General features: G+C 46.1%; 1 protein-coding gene across 5 annotated transcripts in view; it reads left to right on the top strand.

Moving 5' to 3' along the window:
* The window catches only part of Pparg (peroxisome proliferator activated receptor gamma), a 132,193-nt gene extending 121,624 nt beyond the window's left edge, over positions 1-10,569 (top strand). For all 5 annotated transcript variants that reach the window (XM_057767500.1, XM_057767509.1, XM_057767491.1 and 2 more), the window contains one exon: positions 10,116-10,569. In XM_057767500.1, coding sequence (XP_057623483.1) covers positions 10,116-10,363 — 248 coding nt within the window. In that variant the 3' untranslated portion in view covers positions 10,364-10,569. The remainder of the gene's footprint in view (positions 1-10,115) is intronic.
* Positions 10,570-18,347: the final 7,778 nt, after the last annotated feature.

Genomic DNA, 18,347 nt, shown 5'->3' with positions numbered 1-18,347 from the left:
GCCTCAGCATTATACCCAGATTCCTACTTCTTCTGTGCCAGCTAAATACTTAACTTCCTTCCCCATTGAGAAAGTTGTTTGTCCAACTGTTCTTCAGATATTGAAAATAAACAAGGACATCTAATTTCTCTTGAGCTGGACAGCCAGTGTTATCATGTCTCCTGTTGCCCATGAGGCGATGGCCATGTCACAAAGTAATAGCTGGTTTATTAAGTACTAACGTATCTAATGGGTTTTATCTGCGTATGAGGCAGTCCAATGGCTTTGGACAGTGACTCAATTTGAGTTATCTAGAAATGTTCCATTCGTTCTCTGTTTTTATAACTCACGCACTTGGTATGGTAGGGGTAGGTATACTTATGAGTTTACAGCTGGCACCCAAATACTAAAAACCAGAGGACTGGGGGCAGGAATGGAGCAGTGAGGAAATGAAACATCTCCAAGTCAGCCCAGAGCTAGGCATACATGGGAGAAGATGTGTGCAGGCTCTGGTTCGCAGAGCAGAGGAAACTTCTTATCTGTAACTACTCCAGGAGTAAAGCTTCCTCCTCCACCCAGGCTGTGTAGGCCGCCATCATCTTGAGACTGAGCAAACAGTGGCATTTGAGACAGACATGGGACTGAAAGTTGAACTGCTGAGTCATTCCTATCCACACTGGCAGTCTTGGAAGAGGCTTCTTAGCCAGTCACAGGTGGCTTTTCAGAGCACTTTATCATTCTGGACTCTCAAAATGTGTATTTAAACTCTGGGTGACCCCAGGCAGCCTTCCAGATAGGCACCATTCAGCTGTGAGTGGGGACGAATGAACCTGAGATCCTCAGGTCACCTAACAGGGAGGTTAAGACACAGGGGTGCAAGGTGTCATGCGACCCAAAAGAAACTTCTCATCTGGTGCAGCAGCTATGGACAGGCCAAGGAGAAAGCTCCAGAACCACACAGGAGAGTCTGAAAGCCCCACTCCCCCACTTCCTAGATGTGTGGTTGCAGCAATTATTTACCTCCCTGGGTCTTAACTTCCTTATCAGCTCCCCAAGCAAGTGAAATAGCATTATATGAAGCTTCTGGCACTGTGCCTGGGACACTGCTATGCACACAGTGAATACTAATTTCCCCTTTCTCCTGTGTGATATCATTTGAAGTAGCTCCACTCCATCCTGCCAGTCGAATGGCTTGAAATTCCACCAACCGTCCTTAAAATCCCTTCCTACAATATAAATACCCCTAGGGAGCGCTCAGCTAATCCTTTTATCAGCTATCACTTTAAGGGGATTAGTTGCAGATTGAGAACAAAACCCAAAGGGAAGAGATACAGAGAAGAAGGAGGAGCCAAAGTAGGAGGCTCAAAATCCCCTAGCCCTGGGCCCCCAAGGAGATGGGGGGGGGACTGGAAGGGGGACCTAGGACTGTGGATTCCCCCTTCCAGAATTCCCATGAATTTGTAGGAACCTTAGGTGTTTAGAAAGTCGTATCTTCCTTATCTTCCTTTTGTGATTACAAGTTCTTCTGAAAAAGAAAGGGGGAGGGAGAAGGAAGGAAGAAAAGAAGAAAAGAAAGAAAAAAAGAAAGGGAGAAAGAAAGAGAAAAAGAAGAAAGAAGATGGGGAAGGGTGCAGGAGTGGGGTATCTAAAGTGGACACGGCTACCGTCTCTGGTTTGCTGTCAAGGGTCTAAAGTCAAAACGGTGCTCTTAGTCTCCCTTTTCTCAGCCCTTCCTCCTCCTCATCTCCTCTCCTTCCAGAGCAAGACAGAGTCACCAGGTACATTGAGGGTAGCAGTGTGTCTGACCGGAGGGACACCCAGAAGAGGGCATTCTCATATCTCCTTCCACTAAACCCTCTTCCTCTACCCTGTGCCCCAACCTCAGCCAGCCATCAATCCTGACGGAATTATCCAAAACAGAACTAGCAGAGTTGCAGGGGCCTCCTTCGGCTTCAATGAACCACAGTAGACTGCCCCTTGGTCCTGATGAAAAAGGAGAGGGGCTGAGCACACAGCTGAATCTTGAATGACGAGTACAGCGAGCTAGAAGGATCACGGGGACTTCCCAAGGCCAGGAGAGAATTCAGAGACCCATTTGCATCCCCAAAGACCTTGAAAAAGAATCAACCCAGGCTCTGTTTCCTGGGAGACTCCGTATAGAGGGGCAATCTAGCTTTAACCAAGCATAGAGTAAATATCACCTGCCTGCCCCTAATGTATTCATGTTCAGGAGCTGGCCTTGTGGGATGGGGTCTGAGGAGTGATGTGGAGTTGCTACTTGATGAGCACACACTAGCAAACACTGGCTAGGCTTGACTTCATTGCAGTTTCCCCTTCCATCATCCTGCTAAATCATCTTGTTATCTACCATAGAGAGAGCACTGATTAGTGTGAAATCATTACTTGAACAGGGAAGTGTGAAACTGTTTCAGTGCATCAGAGGGAGAGTGCGGCAGCAACACGTGCTGCAGCAGGCAGACGACATCTATCTGTGAAACATTCGCAAGGCTTCCGTTTTACTGCATCCTGGCTTTTCTGATAGAAGCAGTAAACCACTCCATGCCTCAAGTCATCCACTGGTCAGACCTCTCGTTAATTTAGTTTGACTCTGCTAACATCCCTAATAAATCCTCAGCAAGGTCCAGTCCAGGACTAGGAAGAAGAAAGCATCTGGAGCGGGGAAGGTGAGGGACAGCTGGAAAGAAGGGAATAGTTAAGGGAAGAAGAGTAGGAAAGAGAGAATCTAGGAAAACCAGGGGCCTGGAAGAAGGGAGACAAACAAGGGAGTGACAGCAGAGTTAAAAGTCCAAAGCTTGCTGTGACTTAGTTTACCATTCCAGCCCTGCTTGCTGTGTGCCCTGACACAATCGCTCGCTACTCAGAATGCTGTGACTTAGTTTACCATTCCAACCCTGCTTGAAAGCACTAGTTACTTTCCTAAAGAGCAGAGGGAGCTCATTTGGTAAAGTACCTGTCTTCTGTGTGTGAAGACAGGCATGCAATTCCAAGGGCCCAAGGTGGCTTTGTTTGGTTGGTTGATTTCTTAGCTGGCTATGAAGCTGCAGAGAGGATTCTGAGGTTAAGAGCACTTGCTGTTGTTCTTTCAGAGGAGTTAGTTTCCCAGCACCCAGATCAGGTGGTTCACAGTCACAACTACCTGTAACTCCAGCCCCAGGGGACTCAGCACCCTCTTCTGGCCTCCTCAGACACCCACACATACATGGCATATACTTACCATGCACACGTACACATAAATAGTATAAATATATTTAAAAGCTATTTATAGCGACCTATGCTTGTAATCCCAACACTGGGAAAACAGGGACAGGTGGTCCCTGGAGCACTACATGGCAAACCTAGGAAGAGGTCTTGTTTCAAAGACAAAGAAAACAGTGGAAAGCACCTGTAGACTGATGCCCGAGATTTTCTCTGACCTCCATTCACACATTCACACACGTGTGAACGAACAAAGCCATTTCTGCGATGCTATAGACTAAATTCAAGTGTGCTAGACAAGTACTCCAATACATCCACAGCCCCTTATTTTATTTCTTATACAGGTTCTTGGGGTGTTGCCCAGACTGGCCTCAAATTTCTGGGCTCAAGCAATTCTGCTTCCTCAGTCTCTGAGTATCTTGGGCTACAGGTGTGTTCCACTGAGCCAGCTTCCTTTTTAAAAACAAGAAAACTGAAGTATGGAGAGGCTTATGTATCTAGCCAAGGTCACCATGGGAGGAACCGCAAAGTTAGACAGTCAGAGCTTCTCAGTAAGTCATACTGCTCTCTGAGGTCTACACATCCAAACACCAACAGCCCTGAAACCTGGAATATCCATCCCAGGTCAGGTACTTGAGACACATATGTGTTGTGTTTAATCTCCCCAGTTCATTTTAATGTGTAGCCCAAATTGAGGATCCCTGTATTTCATCCAGCTCTCCTGCATGATCTGTTTCTCTAGAGAGAGGACAGTGGGAGGGATGGCCACAGACCGTGCAGTAGTTTGTTTTCTCTATTCACAGTCTGTCTCATGTTCACTGTGATTCTGAGGAAAAGCACCCCAGAATCCTCAGTATCATGTCTACAAGGAATACATATCTGGACCACTGTGGCTGTTTTGCTCTGTGCCTATTCTGGAACTGTCCTGCATGCGTGTTTTCAACTATGGGAGTGAGAATTTGCCCAAGTTCCAAACATGTCTGTATTGAAAATTACTTTTCTTGTGCTCCCAAATTTCCATTCTTACCAAGAACACCTCAAAACCTTCCATTTCCCAGCTGTTGATACTGACCTGACCCCACCCTATAGCAAAGGTTTGAACAAACACAAAGAATAAGAATTTCTAGCATTCTTACCCCTGTAACTCTCTATGGCCTTATGAGAGATGTGGCATTGTAGTCTTCAAACATAAAGCATCTCCAGAAAGATCGGCTAAGCTGTCCAAAAGCACGCAGAAACTTAAGTGGAAGGGAGACAATGCTCAGGTTTTCAGGTTCCATGTCCAGGTCCTCTGAGAACCCATCTTGTAGCTTAAGGTATAATCCAATAAAGGGAACGATGGAGTGAGTTGGAAAAGAAGTTAAGTTGATTCTCAGATAGCCTTTTCTCCTCCTCAGCATCACCTCACACTTGAACTGAAGTTCTTTATGATTAGGGGTCAATGTATAGCTGCCCCACAAACCAACATCTCCCCTTAAAGGACCTAAGTAGAGTCCATTTCAAACCAACCCATCACAAAGTCAACCAGGATGGTGGGAAAGGCTCAGACAGCATCTCTCAGAGAACAGACAGAAGACTGGCCTTTGCTTTCCTGCCTGTCCTTCAAGAAACCTGATCTGTGGCCTGCTGCTGTGGGGCCTAACTGAGCCTCCTGAGAAAACTTGGGCAAGGGGAATGTAACCCAGGTGGGTGGGTCCTAGTAGAACAAAGCATCAAGTCCGCTTCAGATAAGCCCTGTATTCAAGGCAGAATCAGATCTGGATAAGATGGAAGCTTTGTATATTTGCCTAAATCAGTTGCTCTCTAATCAGTTCCAGGACTGAATGAATGAAGACCGGAAAGGTTCTTTCCCAATTTTTCACAGCCCCGGGAGTAAGGATATAATAATTGACTCCAGCCTCCTGGAGTGCGTGAGTCAACAGGGCTTCCCCAAAGGGCCATCTGGGCAGCCTTAGCCAACAGAGAGTCCTTGACCCTGAGACTGCTCCAGACCCGCCTCTCACCTCAAGAAGGTGCGAGGACCTCAGCTAGGCCTTCAGATGTCCTAGAAGCCCTGGGCCCTAGGGAGTAGATGGAAGGGAAAAGATGGGATGAGTCTGGGGGCTGCTGGTCCATGCTACAATCTCAGCTCAGTGAAGGTCCAAGGGAATGTGGGGAGGGAGGTGGGAAGGGAAACCAGGGAAGAGAGCAGCGGAGGTCCCTAAGCCATGAAGAGCAGAAGCAGAGGAGCAATTGATAAATTCCTTTTGCCCTTGACCTAAGACCAAAAGAAGCTGCCTTTTGTTTTGGTTTTGTTTTTAAATAAGCCAGTTCTAAGTTTAATATGTAAGCTTATGAATATACTTTTCTAATTCAATTTTTATTTCCCTGGTTGAATTATGTGAATTGTGTACTGGAGGGAATTATAGATAAGAATGCATCTTAGAACTTTTGAATTAGGGATTTAGAGATCATTGATAGATTATACAAAGGAGGGACCTGAGCCCAGCAAATTTAATCAGTGGGACCCAAGGTCATAGAGCTGGTGAAAGACAAAACCGGAGAATGTGGCCCTTACTACTCTGTGGCCTCCTTCCCCAAATCGTGTGTTCACTTGATGGGGGCTTGTGCAGGGGACAGCCAGGCTGATCATTAGATGATCTAACTTGTCACTGGAGAAAATAGATTTAATCTGCAGCTACAGCATCTTAGCCCTTCAGCCAAGCATCATCCATCACATCATAAAGAGTAACTTGCCAAAGAAGAGTTGGAAAATCCAAACCAGATCCTTCCCCACTCCTGGAGTGGCTGGTCACATTTCACTCCCCGAGCCAGGTTCCAGCCCATCCTTTGCACACTAGGGTCTTGTTGTTTGATAGACACCCTGTGTTCATTCATATGATCCCTTTAGTGGCTTTGTCCCCACTGGTGCTGCTCAAAAAGAAGGAGAAAGGGAAGAGATCCCAGGAGCAGAGGCTCCAGAACAGGCTGTGTGACTCAGGATGCAGCCACTTAGCTGTGTACATCCACACAGCCTCAGATATTGTTGGCGAAGGAGGGTCAACAGGCATTACATTAGAGCCCCAGTTCAGAGTTCAGCTTTTCTTGACGCCTCAGAGGTTTCTTAACTTTGGAAATTTTGCTTATTTCTTTTTAGTATATGTGAACATACATGCATACGCATGCAAGCCATGACACACATGTGTAGGTGGGAGGATAGTTCTGTGGAAGCCATCCTCCTTCTTCACGTGGTTCTAGGGATCAAATGCCAAGTGCTGGGGCTGCACAGCAACGAGAACTTTACCTGGCCCAAGTACTTTCATTGTGGCGTCACAACTGAGAAAGACACAGCCCTTCCAGGGGAGGATTCTCCAGGCCAGGACTAAATCACTTGTTCTGTTCTCAGAGTCTGAGACGTTTCACTGTTATTCCCTTGGTCCCACATTTAGGGCTGGAATTTCAAAGGAAACCGTTTTTAATCCAGGTGATGGGATATGTTAGAGGAGAAAAAAGTCAAGCCCAAGACATGTTTCCTTCTGTAATGAAAAAGAAGTAAAATTGAGAGAATGTTCTCAAAGTCCCACCCTGAGACCACATTGTTCTCCCAAGCCTTGTAGCTGTGGATTAAAGGTTATGAGAGTTTATTAGATATGGCAAAACAAAACACCATTCATGACAGACGTCTTCACTGTGTGGTGATTCTGCCTTCAGGCTTGTTCACCAAGTAGAATGATACTCTTCCATCTGGGACTTTGGGCCAGAACAACCCCTTGCTCATTAACTCAGCCAGCTGAGGGCAGATGGGCATCCATCCACTGGTGACTCAGAGACATCAGGTCACTGCTACTGGGCACAGCAGGAAAGAGAATACAATGCTGACAACACAAGGGGAGGACTTCAGGGTGTAGTGTTTGGAACAGAGGTGCACAGACCTGGAAAAATCAACCATTCAGTAAACGTACCTCAAATGTAGAGATCGGGTTGGTCATAAGGTGCTATGGGGCCCAGAGCAAACAATGAGGCCAAGAGAGAAGGGATGGGGAGGAGGTGCTCCATCCCACTGGAAGAAGCGGTTGGAGGCACTGTGGAGGGAAGAGGCTTCAGGCAGGAAGTACTGACTCTCTATAGCTACTCTGATGGAGCTGGATGTTTGAGGACTTTGGAATAGAAATACCTTGGTGTGCCTGAGCAGAAGGATGGCTAAAGAAACTGAGGCTAAGGTACAGAGGCAGCAGCAGATGAGAAAGATGAAGATGGGAGTAAACTTACGATGAAGGGAGAAGAGTGCGGCCCTTAACAGAGTGAGCAGCCTGCAGGACTAAACTTTGAAACCAATATAAGACCTAAGACGTTGGGGTGTGTCCTAAATGATGCAAATGAATCCACTTTCAGTAGGTCTTCAGTAGAAAGCTCTTATATCCTAACCAACTTCGAATACGGAAACCAAAGCCAAAACTTTTACTCAGGAACATTAAAGCAGGAGGTGTGACAGTGTGCGCTTTTGATCCCAGCACTCCAGAAGCAGAGGCAGGCGAATCTCTTGTGTCTTAGAGACCAGCATGGTTTACAGACTAGCCAGAATCACATAAAGAGCCGAGAGAGAAAGAGACAGAGACAGAGACAGAGACAGAGACAGAGAGAGGAGAGAGAGACAGAGAGAAATTGAAAACACACTTCTGTATAGTTCTTGGATTAAGCCAATGCTCTAAGATAGGCTGTTTTAAAAGCACAGTGAGAGCCTGTTCCTGAAAGCCTGTGGGATGAAACCAAAGTGACACTGGGAGGAAAATTTAGAGTCTTAATGAGTTCATTAGAGATCAAGAAATCCCCAAACTAAAAGTAAAGCATTCAAATCAAGAAATTAGGAAAGAGGAAAAAAGAAAAATGGATAAATTTAATTTTAAAAAAGGAATTAAACATTGAAACAAAAATATGATTTAAACTTGATTAATGAAACTAAGGGTTATATTTTTAAATAAGGAGGACTGGACAAATGGTTCCATAGTTTAGAGGTCAGGCTGCTGTTGCAGAGGACCAAGATTGAGTTCCCAGCTCTACCGTGGTTCATAATCATTGGAATCTGATGTCTTCTTCTGACCTCCAAAGACAGTAGTCATGGACATGGTGTGCACACATGTATGCAGACAAAACACACACATACTCTTAAAAATTTTTAAAAATAGGTAAGTCTTTTACAAGTAAGATTTTAAAATGAGAAAACATACAAAGAACATTAAGCTAAGGAGCATAAAATAGTAGATTCCACTAGTTCATAAAATAGTAGATTCCACTAGTTCATAAAATAGTAGATTCCACTAGTTCATAAAATACTAGATTCCACTAGTTCATAAAATACTAGATTCCACTAGTTCATAAAATACTAGATTCCACTAGTTCATAAAATACTAGATTCCACTAGTTCATAAAATACTAGATTCCACTAGTTCATAAAATACTAGATTCCACTAGTTCATAAAAAGAAAAAGAAAATAGGAGAGGGGCTGATCGGGAAGGGTTCAGCCGGCATGGGAATGGAGCCGTGAAGGGTTGGGGTGGGAATACTTTATGGACATATATGGAAATGTCATGGTGGAACCCACTCACTGTGTGTACAATTAATTTAGCTAAAAGAAACATTTAGCAAAATATAAAAATAGATTTCAAATTATAAAAGAATATTTTGTATAACTCCATTCTGAAAGAATTTACTGTTTTACTTTACACATTGTAGAAAGCCTGGGTAGTGAAGGACTTGTCACCAGGGTCAGAGTGTTCTTCAACTGAATTCCAGGAAACCACAAAGGAGCAGGTCAAAACTGAAGGAAAACAGAGCTCCACTCAGGAGGCTTGTTCACGGTTACTACGGAAAAGTGGATGGCTCAGATGATAGCTCCTGGCTGTGGCGCCCACAGTTATTAAAAAGCCCAATACGATCCTAACAAATGAACGCTACGACGTAAGGAAGTCTATTCATGTAATCCATTACACTAGGTTACGATACTACCATATCTTTTCAGATATTGTATCTCTTCAGATAGAAAAATTTAAAAGCCTTTAATAAAATTTAACCAACGTTCCTGACAAAAAACAAATTTAAAACTTTAAAGTTCTTGGAAAACCAAAAGTAAAACAAATCTACCATAATCTACAGCAAATGTTACACTGGTAGCAAAGCATTAGCAGCATTTGCTTTTGTGCTTTGGAAGGCAGACACGAGGGTGTCCTACCAAGAACGGGATTGCACTCCTCCAGTAGCTGCAGCCCAGGAGGCTGAGCCCTGGGGGGGGGGGCGGTGCTGAGAGAGCCCAGGAGTTTGGGGTCTGCCTAGGCAATACAGTGAGACCTTCCTTGATAACAAAATGGAAAGGTAGAAAGGAAGCAAAGAAAAGGAACTGTTCAGACTTGATGAAGCACACCTGCAACCTCATCCCTAGGAGAAACCTCAGCCCCACTGTAGGGAGGGGAATAGCCCTCCAAAGGGAAGCAATGCTTTATCTTTCAGTTATCCTGCTGGAAATGTGATGTTCTGTGCCACACAAAAACAACAAGGCTCCCACTTGAAAGCTTTGTTTGAAACTGTTATGAGAACATAGGTAGAAGCTATGAAAAAATCACCCAGGAGGAGCAAAGGTTGGAAATGTGATTTCTGAGAAGAGAAGCATGTTGTCAGAAGAGGCCTTGGGTTGGGGACAGAATGCTCCTGAAGGTGTCACATCGCGCAGTTAGTCCTGAACGGGAACTGCTTTGCCTTTCAATTCCATCCTTCAGTCTCACCCATAAGCTGTAGAGCCTTCCTTAAGAAATAAGGCAGAGACACAGGGAGGTGGGGGCAGGAGCATGAGCCTGGCAGCTTGAGGACTGAGTTCCATCTGGCTTGGGGAGGCCTCAGAGCCAGCCCAGAGAACCTTTGACAGGGCCTTTTGTCTTTTCATTTCTCCCAGATCGCCCAGGCTTGCTGAATGTGAAGCCCATTGAGGACATCCAAGACAACCTGCTGCAGGCCCTGGAGCTCCAGCTCAAGCTGAACCACCCAGAGTCCTCACAGCTGTTCGCCAAGGTGCTCCAGAAGATGACAGACCTCCGGCAGATCGTCACAGAGCATGTGCAGCTATTGCATGTCATCAAGAAGACGGAGACGGACATGAGCCTTCACCCCCTGCTCCAGGAGATCTACAAGGATTTATATTAGCAGGAAAGTCCTGCCCGCTGACGTGTTCCTTCTTTCGATTGCACTATTATTGTGAGGGAAAAAATCTGACACCTAGGAAATTTACTGTGAAAAAGCATTTTAAAAACAAAAGGTTTTAGAACATGATCTATTTTATGCATATTGTTTATAAAGATACATTTACAATTTACTTTTAATATTAAAAATTATCACATTATGAAACTGTTTATAGTGTCTAACGATCGACCGTGTGCTTCCCATTCCGCCATTGCAAATCTGGGGCAGATTTCTCCATCTTATTTCTTTCCTGTTCTTTGACATGTGTATGTACTCATGTTTGTGTGTGTGCAGGGGCTGTGCCTGTTCATGGAGACCTAGAGGTGGCTTTAGGGACCATGCTCAGGAACATCACCTACCTAGTTTGAGGAGAGGGTCTTTCAATGGCCTGAATCCAACAAATATGGCTAGACTAGCTGGTCACTGAGACCCAAGTCGTCTCCTGTTCCACCTCCCAGCACTACCCCTTCTAACGTTTTTATGTGGATTCTGGGGCAGAGGGATGTCAAACCCAGATCCTCATCACCGACAACCTGTTTAACATATTGCCACCCCACCCCAACCCCGTAAGCATGGGGTCTGGTTCCAGGTACCAAACCCCGTGGGTGTCCACGTTTTTTATAAGATAGATGTTTGCGTCTAAACTATGCACACTCTCCCCTGTCATCAAAGCCATCTCTAGGTACTTACAATACCTGATACAGTGGAAATGTTGCGTGCTGCGATGCAGTGGGCTTGGGGGAAAAGGACAGGAATGAGAAGAGTCGTGAAAGTCAATAATTCACAAAAATGCCCCACAAATATTTGACCCAAAAACGTAAAACCCACAGATTTGAAAGTCTGATTGTACTCCCTACTAATGGAACCCCAATTTGTCATGTCAACACTGTGATAAGCTTCTGAGAGCACAAATGTTTTAATAGATAGCACTATGGGGCTGGGGATGGACCTCTGTCAATAGAGTGCTTGCCGAGCAAGCAGTTAGCTCTGGGTTTGCAACAGCAAAAAGCAATCCTGTGATTCTAGCATTCGGGAAATGGAGGTAGTAGAATCAGGAGCTCAAGATTTTCTTTCAACATGGCCTATGTATCAAGTTCAAAGTCAGTCTAAGATACATGAGGCCCTGTCTTAAAAACAGAGGGAGGGAATGGCTGAAGAGATTACTCTATGGTTGAGAGTGCTGGCTGCCCTGTTCACTTCCCAGCAGCCGTAGCAGGTGGTTTTCAACCACCTGCACCTCCTGATTCCAGGCTATCAGAAGCTTCTTTGGGCATCCACATATACATGGCATATACATACCCATAAATAAAACCGTTTTTAAGTTTAAAACAATGAAGGGGCAGATGCCTCCGCAAATGCTAGTCATGGAAGCCTGATCAACGGATTTCCAGCCATGGGACACATATAAAAAGCCATTGCTATCACGCGTCTGTAATCCCAACACTCGTGTGGTGAGGTGGGGGCAGAGATAAGAGAATGTCCTAGAAGCTCTCAGCCCACTTAGCTGGACATTCATAGCAGCAGAAACAAGAAAATCCCCACTTCAAAAGGGGACAAGTCAATAACAAGCTCACAAAAGTTGTTTTCTGACCTCCACACACAAATAAAAAGTAGAAAAAGAAATACTCTTGAGGCTTTAAAGAGTTGAGGTCTGCCAAAATGAGTCTATCATTGAACTGAGAAGAAATATATGACTCTTTATAATAAGTGTAATTAATTATGTGTCAGATGAATGGTCAGGTGCTCAGCCGTGTGCTAGGGAATAGTTTGCAGGAAAGTGAGACACCTGAAAACTGGAAGTCAGGGTGGAACCTGTGGACTTGGAGGCCTCAAGGACAGTGCTGAATTGAGAATCTGCAAGAAAGACAACAAACGACTTTACAGGAAAGCAAAAGAGCAGGAACATCAGAGCAGGAGAGGGGAGGGCCTTGCTGCCACCTGGCCCTAGTTGTAGACAGCAGGGATGCTGTGGCTCTTCCCATGAGCCTCCTGAGGGTCGTTTGCCCAGAGGTCCCTCACTTTACTGAACCTGAAGGCTCATGACCCATCATGTTTGCAACAAATGCCAGCAAGCAAATTATGAATTGTTTCCCAGTAGCAGAGGCTTCTGGGTTGGTTACAGCTACCAGATTCACACTGAATCTTTGAAGCATGTCCCGTGACTGAACGACCATGAGGCTCTGCTCTCCAGGGTGACTGTTCCCATGCCCTGACTCACTCCTTCATTTACCTTAACACGTGGTGTTTCTACCCAGGAGGCTATGACTTTAGAGTTGGGGCTGTCAAGCCAAAACATCAAGCTTTCCATCCTCTTCTTGGAAAGAAGTGTATTCATCTCCAAAGAGTGAGATTATGAAAGTGAGTCTTGACTCCAGCCCTAAACTATACAATCCCTAAGCCCCTCAGAAAGACTACCTCAGAGTCCAAACCTTTAAAACGACAGATAGAGCTAAGTCGCTCTGGAACCAGAGCCAAGGCAGGGTCTGAGTGACATCCAAACATTTGGAAGGAAGGTGACAAATTCACTCGGCCATATGGTGGTTTCTCTCTGCCTTGATGCAGAGCATCCGGGGATTTTGAAACATCCAGATGACTGTCGGGTGTCTTCACAATGTTGGCGCCACACTGGGAGTTTATCAGGGCGATGGCAGGAGAAAATGTGCAAGCCACAGGCAAGGTGGGGCTCTCAGAGGGACCTGGGAGGAGATCCCTTGTTTACAAGGTTCTCCAACAAAAAGCCTTTCAGCTCTCTGCCTGATCTCTGTTCCCACCAGTGCTCCACAGCCCAGCCAAGCCCTTTCCACATTTTCAAGCTGTGTTGCCAGTAGAGTGGGGAGAAGGGATGCTCTCAACTCTTTGGCACCAACGCTTAGCGTTAAATAGCTTTTAAATCCTGGCAGCTTTCAAATTCCCATCTCTCAGATTTTTCCCTGTGGCTTGGATGATCATTTGCTAAATATTTTACAACACATTATATTCATCTCTAAAGCTCCTGCTCCCCCCGCAGGCATGATTCACAAGTTAATCAACACATGCATCATTGGTTATTCATAGCACAAACATATTTAGGGATGCCTGTTAATAAAAATAGGAAGAAAGATAACTATGGTCAAGAGTTAAGACCTTGTCCCACACTCCACTGACCATGGCCCAACAACCCTTTGACTTCCTTCTTCTATGAGTGGGGCACCAGGATAGCAGGCTCCTCAAGAAACCAGAGTGCCACAACCTTTTTTCCAGCCACAGGAAACCTGAGCTGACCTGCATTTCTGGGCTTTTGTTGTTTAGCCTTTTGTTTTGTTTCTTTGGCTTATGTGTTTCATCCAAGTGAGAAGCAAGAAGGTTCAGCGAGAAGTGTGGTGTGTGTGTGTGTGTGTGTGTGTGTGTGTGTGTGTGTGTGTGTACGCGCACACACACACACTCGCAGGGACGTCTCAGAGGTTGAGCATCTGCTTAGCCTGTGTGAGGTCCCCAGTTCTATCCAGTGTGCCCCATACAGCGTTGTTAGCTGGTGTCACACTGCAGATTCCCAGTTGTGCGTTTGAAGTCAGAAAGCAGAGGGATGCTGGCAAAAGGAGGCCTCTGCCACTGCATTCCAGGGACTTTTTCTCAGCCATCAAAGAGCAAGTCCTCGACATGAGTGGGGTGTGACTTGTGTAACGTCTACTACAACTGAAGGAAAGTGGCAGGATTGACAGAGGCTGGGTACCTATTGCAGGGGCAGGAGGATGTCAGGATAGGGAATGAGATGGGGCTCTTTATTCCCAATCCTGAGTGCAAGAATCATCATTCATTTCCATCATGACATCACAGTGCTATGAGGTCAGAGCTGAAGAGTTTGACCTTCACTAGATAGACACTTCCCCTCTTTTCCTCTTTCCTCACCCCATCTTGGTTCTTAGCCTGGCCCCTGGGTATCTCTGTGTGTGTCATTATCCTGTTATCTGCAAATTCCCATCCCTCACCCATCAGCACACTTGGACACACACACACATACAGAGAGAGAGAGAGAGAGAGAGACAAAGACAGAGACAAAGAGTAAATAAATAGGTTTTAAAAACTATATTAAGAAGCAGATGCATGTTAGTCCCAGCTAGTCGGGAGGCAGGCACAAGAAAATTGTTTGAACCTAGAAATTTGAGGACAGCCTGGACAACAAAGCCAAACCTTGCATCAAAAATGAATAAACTTTGACTCGGGAGGTGGTTTAGCAAGCAAGCTGCTTGCTGTACAAGCTTGAAGACCTGAGTTCAGATACCCGGTGTCCATGTAGAAGCTGTATGCTGGAGAGATCCAGACAGGAGGATCATAGATCTCAAGGACATAGTGGCCAACCAGCCTAGCCAAACAGCAAGCTCCATGTTGAGTGAGGCCACACCTCCACATAAATAAATAAATAAATAAATAAATAAATAAATAAATAAATAAGGGAAAGCACCCAACATCAACCTGTGGCCTTCACTCGCGCACACACATGCTTCAGCACACTTCAATAAAGCCAGGCATAGTACACATCTGTAATCCCAGCACTTGTGAATAGGATAATAGGCAAGATAATTAGGAAATCGAAGCTAGTCCCAGCTATTTAGGGAGTTCAAGGACAATCTAGGCTACTTGAGACCCTGTCTCAAAAGGAAAAATAACATTATATATATTCAAACAAAATGGCAGGATCTTAGAGTTAGAAGATGGTCAGTTCCATCCAATTCATACTTGACAAAGTCTACCTAGGAATGAAGGTGAGGCCCTGCCCTCAAGGGGTCACAGTCTGTGGATGAGTAGGTATAACCCAGAAGTGACAGCTACCCAGAGACACAGATGCATGAGGGCTATGGTGGGTACAGGAGTGTCCCAGCTTTCCAAGAGGGTCAGGGTGGAAAGTCAGAGGGGCCAAGCATGTGTCAGGCTAGGACACGAATCTACCCCGTGGTAAGGAGATCCCTTGGACTGTCTGGAGACCATGAGGATCCAGAGGAAGCTGCCAAGCAGTAGAGGGATGTGATCAAATTTGAAGCTTGGAAAGCAAGCTTCCCGAAAGTCAGCACTGCCCAAAGGATAAATTCCCTCTCCAAAGCTCCCCAGGATGGCCCAGCCCTGGATGGCTACCTGGAGGGATGGACCCCTTGGGAGACCTCCAGCCCTTGGGTCTGGCTCTGCTCCTTGGTTCCCACATATCATGCATCATGTACCCTTAGATTCTGACTCACTTAACCCTCTACTACAGTGACAATCTTCTGACCCACACAACGGCATTCTCTCCCTAACTCACCATCCCCTCCCATTCTGGGGAGCCAGGGCCTCACACACCCCCAATCTACAAAGTTCTCCTGATGCTCCCCACTTTACCTCCACAGCTTCACCTAGTTCACCAACATCTCAAGGTCAGTTCTACCCCTGTGCCTCAAACCTACTTCAACATCTGTTTTTCAGAAGGATCCTTTGGCTGAGAATTAGGGCTGCGGTCACACTTAGTGGTCAAACACTTGCCTAGCATGTATGAGGCTCTGGGTTCAGTCTTCAATACCACAGCAAAGTAGTTAGGTAAGTCCTGAAGCCATAGGCATCAGCCAGCCGAGATTCACATATTCAAAGTATTGTGACACACATGCTCTTTCCACACACCAGCACCACCATCAGAGAGTCTGCTAACGTGAGCGACAGCAGATAGGAAGGGAAAGATGGAGACGGAGCAAACTTCCTGGCGGAGCATGGCTGTAAGCCCAGAGCTTGTTACATAAGGCTGGTGAGAGCCTGACATGCGTCCAAATAACCGCATCCTGGTGCAGACTTTGGAGTTATAGTGACTGGGGTTAAAATTCCAACTCTACCATGTACCAGTCTAATGTCCATGAGGATATTGCCAGCATCTTAATCTCTTTAGGTGAATTGCCCTCAAATGTAAAATGGGGTAATAACACCATCTCCAGGGTTAATGTGAGGATTAGATGTAATGATGACTGTAAAGCAATTCTCGGGGTTTCTTGGCACATCTGTCAGTCTTGCTTGCGGGCAGCAATATTACTGCCATTACTAACGTGCCCTTCAAGGGCTGGGGTGTGCCCCTCAGAGACGGAGCCTTGCCTAGTGTGCAGGAGGTCTTGGATTTATCCCCAGCGCCACAGACTGTAGTTAACTTAATTTAATTTAAAAATAAAACATCCAAGAGCTAGAGAGATGGCTCAGCAGTTGAGAGCACATACTGCTCTTGCAGAGGACCTGAATTTGGTTGCCAGTTCTCACATCTGGTGGCTCACAACCACCTGGAACTCAAGCTTCCAATGAACTGATGCCCTCTTCTGGTCTCTGCAGGCACTGCACTCACATAAACATACTACAACCACAGAGAGAGAGAGAGAGAGAGAGAGAGAGAGAGAGAGAGAGAGAGAGAGAGAGAATGAATAAAAGGTAGTTTAAAAATACCTGTATAAGATAATACCCTGGGCCCATGGAGGAGGTTCTTCTGTCTTAGCGTCCTTGAGACCAGAATATACCACAAGATAAAAACAAAAATTTTGTTTTGTTGGTTTTTGTTTGTTTGTTTTAGTTTTTTAAGACAGGGTTTCTCTGTGCAGCCCTGGCTGTCCTGGAACTCACCCTGTTGATCAGACTGGCCTCAAACTCAGAGATCCACCTGCCTCTGCCTCCCAAGGTCTGGGACTAAAGACGTGCGCCTCTACTCCCTGGATGCCAGTCTGCATTTTTAAGAGTAGAGTGAAAATATATTCAGAAGAGTTTGTCCCCAATCCACAAGTATTCGGAGGGAAATATTTGAGAGGCAACTGTCCCGTGCTCTGATTTAGAACAAACACGAAGGACAAGACTAAAGGAACGTTTCCTCCAAAAGCAGCAGGGCCTTTCTCCGGCGACTTCTGCTCCTAATTTTAAATAAATATTACATAGTTTGAATTTCCAGAGTGGTTATAATGAATAAGAAAATTGCTAATTTGAGTCTGTAGGGAGTGAGTTGGGATATTTCCATCCCTCTGGAGTTTTGTAAACATGTTCCAGGGCAGATGCTCCCAGGAGAGGGCCATTTCTGGGATCTGTTTAGAGCCAAAGACTGGTCTCGGGGACAGCGCAAGTGACTCCCTGCAAGAGCTGGAGAGCGGATCCCCAGGCCCATTTTCCACACCACCTCAGATCACGGAGTATGGGTGAGAAGCCGCCTGCGTGGTCAGACTGACAGACCTGCCGCTTTTGAAATATGAGACTGTGGGCACGCCCTCCCTGGAGAGCTGGTACCTGGCCTGGGAAGTCTCTCAACATCCACTCCTCTTGAGTTGAGGATGGGCCCCCGTGCTCCCCTATCTCTGCTAGTGGTAATTAGCTCACACATCTCCTGGAAGATCAAATAAAGGAACCAGGACCAAAACCTTATCAGTACTGATTGCAGATAAGAAAGTTAGACACCCAGTGAGCCCAGGGAGCTAGGAGGCCCACACCGGTCAGGTTATCTTTCTTAGTTGAGCTACTTGGGGAAGTGATAGAGTGTGAGCCTGGGGAGGCAGGAACCAGTTAGATTTGAATGCTGACACAGCCATGTACCTGCTGCGACTACAGCATGGTGATTCCTCTCTGGGCCTAGGTTTCTCCATCTACACAGTCAGAAAGCTGTTCTGTCTTCTAGCCCTAACTTCCCGAGACCTCAGGCCTCCTGCGGAGGCAGGCTGGAGGACAGAACTCTGGCTGCCCATCAGAGGCCTACTTCTTTGCTGCCTGAGCGTGTGTTTCTCAGCTCAGAGCGACGACCCAGGCTTGGGCCAGGCCACAACCAGTGCTCATTAAGGGTCTGGGGCTGCTCCAGCCCGAGCTGGCTGCCTCCAAGGGCAGGGGAGGGGACCCCGGATGGCTGGTTGGTTCCCACCCCAAGCCAAGCTGCTGAGAGAAGGGCGTTGTGCTGAGTCAGTTACTGGCAACTCGGCCTGGGGTCCCTGGCCACCCCGCTTGC

The sequence above is a fragment of the Chionomys nivalis genome, chromosome 1, assembly GCF_950005125.1.
Source record: "Chionomys nivalis chromosome 1, mChiNiv1.1, whole genome shotgun sequence".
Classification (NCBI taxonomy): Eukaryota; Metazoa; Chordata; class Mammalia; order Rodentia; family Cricetidae; genus Chionomys; species Chionomys nivalis.
The sequence above is the reverse complement of the archived record's forward strand: the minus strand, read 5'-3'. Positions and strand labels throughout refer to the sequence as shown.